The sequence below is a fragment of the Rhagoletis zephyria genome, unplaced genomic scaffold (genome assembly GCF_001687245.7).
Source record: "Rhagoletis zephyria isolate East Lansing unplaced genomic scaffold, Rhagoletis_zephyria_1.1 Rzeph_scaffold_46173, whole genome shotgun sequence".
Classification (NCBI taxonomy): Eukaryota; Metazoa; Arthropoda; class Insecta; order Diptera; family Tephritidae; genus Rhagoletis; species Rhagoletis zephyria.
The window spans coordinates 1-2,326 of record NW_016203228.1 but is presented as its reverse complement, the minus strand read 5'-3'; the positions used below and the strand labels follow the sequence as shown (position 1 = coordinate 2,326).

At 37.0% G+C, this 2,326-nt stretch overlaps 1 protein-coding gene across 1 annotated transcript; it reads right to left on the bottom strand.

The window, feature by feature from the left end:
- Positions 1-143: 143 nt before the first annotated feature.
- LOC108355486 (transmembrane protein 185B-like) lies at positions 144-1,929 on the bottom strand. The gene is made up of 6 exons (XM_017606647.1): positions 1,652-1,929; positions 1,436-1,506; positions 1,272-1,377; positions 873-1,210; positions 683-813; positions 144-610 (listed from the first exon to the last, which is right to left on the bottom strand). Exons 1-6 carry the CDS (start codon positions 1,687-1,689, stop codon positions 239-241), a joined length of 1,056 nt encoding a protein of 351 aa, XP_017462136.1. The 5' UTR covers positions 1,690-1,929; the 3' UTR covers positions 144-238.
- Between the last annotated feature and the right edge of the window lie 397 nt (positions 1,930-2,326).

Sequence of the window (2,326 nt, the reverse complement as noted above, 5' to 3'; positions counted from 1 at the left end):
TGTAAAAGTGTGCTTTTTTGAGTTATTATCTAATAATTTCTGCAAAATCTGTAGGTTTAAAAAAAATTGCTTAAATAATGATAATCTACGCTATAGCATTATTATTTATGTATACACCTATAGCATCATTATTTACTTATGTACCTATGTATATATAATTTAAATTCTAATAGTTTCAGTTCCCTTAAGCTTAGCTAGAGTAGCTATGTTGAAGCGCATTGTTTTTTGGGCAATTTACTTAATCGGGCATATCAATACTGATGATAGGTACAACCGGCTTCATACTATCATTCTTAGCTCCCTTTTTGCTTTTCTTGTCATGCTTATTAAAGTCGCCCATATGCAATGTGCTGGTAGAGGTGTCCAGAGGAACCGATTGAGCAGCCGCAGACCGATCAGTGTGATAAGATATATTGCCGTATTCTTGTAGGAAAGGCATAGCCGAGAGAAGAAACTGACTGAAAGATTTGCGTATGCCAAACCACCATTTGTTTCCACCCTTTGCACTAAAGCTCAATACAATCAATGCGAAGATAGATACCATCAATGGGCTGAATACAACAATATAGGGAAACTTCAGTTCCCCTTCCAGCTTATCACAAATCACCACCTAAAAAAATAAATACGAGATACGAGTTGAATCTAGATACATATAAAGAAATTTATAAATTATACGTCATACTTGAAAACAGAGCAATGGCAAGACAGTGCAAATATTTCCCACCGCTGCATTGAGTGCAGCCTTCTTTTGTTGCAGTGATATCTCTGGTGTACGCATCATAATACCGCAAAAGATTACATTGTAAAGCACACCTGAAACGTTTCCATTTACTAAAATTTTTTTGGAACAATTTTCAATGCTTAAAACTTACTGACTAAGCTCAGACAGATCACAATCCACATGGGGACAAACACAACTTCCCAATTCCAGTATACGAATTGGTCTAATTTAAGAGGTAATGAGACGAACTGCAATGCATTAACTGCTAAAAATAGCTCCAGTTCAAAAGAACGGTCATGTTTAACAGCCCAAACGCAAGCGCCCACGCTGGCCACTGATCCAAAAATCAACGGTATGAACACTAATACCCATAGATGACGTCCTGAGCTGAGTTTGTCGCAAGCGAGTAGCTCAAACATAAGTAATATGAGATGCAGCGAAAGAGAAATAAGCATAGCTTTGAATTGAGTATATGAGTCCCCTTCAAGTCTAAAAATTAAGAACATAATTAAGAACAAGTGACACAAAATAGGAAGACTAAGAGCACTACCGATAGTGTGGGTATCGGCACCAAACTACAGCTCCGACTGCCGCTCCTAACACAGCGATTCCTTTCCAAATCCATAGCGGTGTAAAGATAGCCCAATACGGCCAATCTAAGAAGGAAGAGTTCATCTTCAGATAATGTCTGTTATTAGCTTTAAGAGATCTTACCTATATAACCGTCCAAACGGAGCGCGAATAGTGTTACAAATGTGAGTAAACTGCAGTGCACAATGAACTTGCTGGTTTTATGAATAAAAAAAAAATACACGTAGGATTTCATATCTACATACATACATCTATGGAGAAACAACCTTCGGACGGGCAACAATATCTGCGCAATCCAAATTAGGCTGAGCAAATAAGTTCTAACAAAATACCTCTTACCTTGGGTTGAAATCCCTGAATAGTGACTGCAAATTCATGACTTCTGGAGGTTTTGTTTGTGGCTACCGAACGAATAGGCTATAAACACAATGGCCTCTAGTAATCAGTTATGAAAGTAGGCTCGAATTTAGAGGTTGCATATTTTCCTTTTTCGATTTCGTTCTAGTGTTTGCTTCTATATCAACACACTATTTACTTTTCTTCTAAACAGGAAGAAATACTTTCAAGTATCGCAAAATGACAAAATTGTATTAAACTGGGGTCAAATTTTGTTAAACTTTTTCTGGCAAAAAGAGGACAAGAATTACAATATTTACGTATGTCAAATAATAACAGAATAGGAAAAGTGATGAAACCAAGGCTTGCCATTATTCCAATTTAAATAAAACCGACCGTAGTGGTCGGTGTTATGCAGACAACCTTTGGTTTGGGAAATTAAATGGCGGCTGCGTAGTTTGCTCAGAGCTGGTTATGTCAGTTAAATACATTTACATCTTTGAATCCACGTTCTTTACGAATATTAAAATTAGTTAAACTGTGTGCTGGTAGCTCTGTTTGTCCATCGATTGTTATCTGCAATAGCTCACCACGCACGTGGTGGAAATTCACCCAACTGTCAATATTAAATGTCAATGCGTTTTTTTCGTTCTTTTCATCGGAAAATTTGTGAGCTTT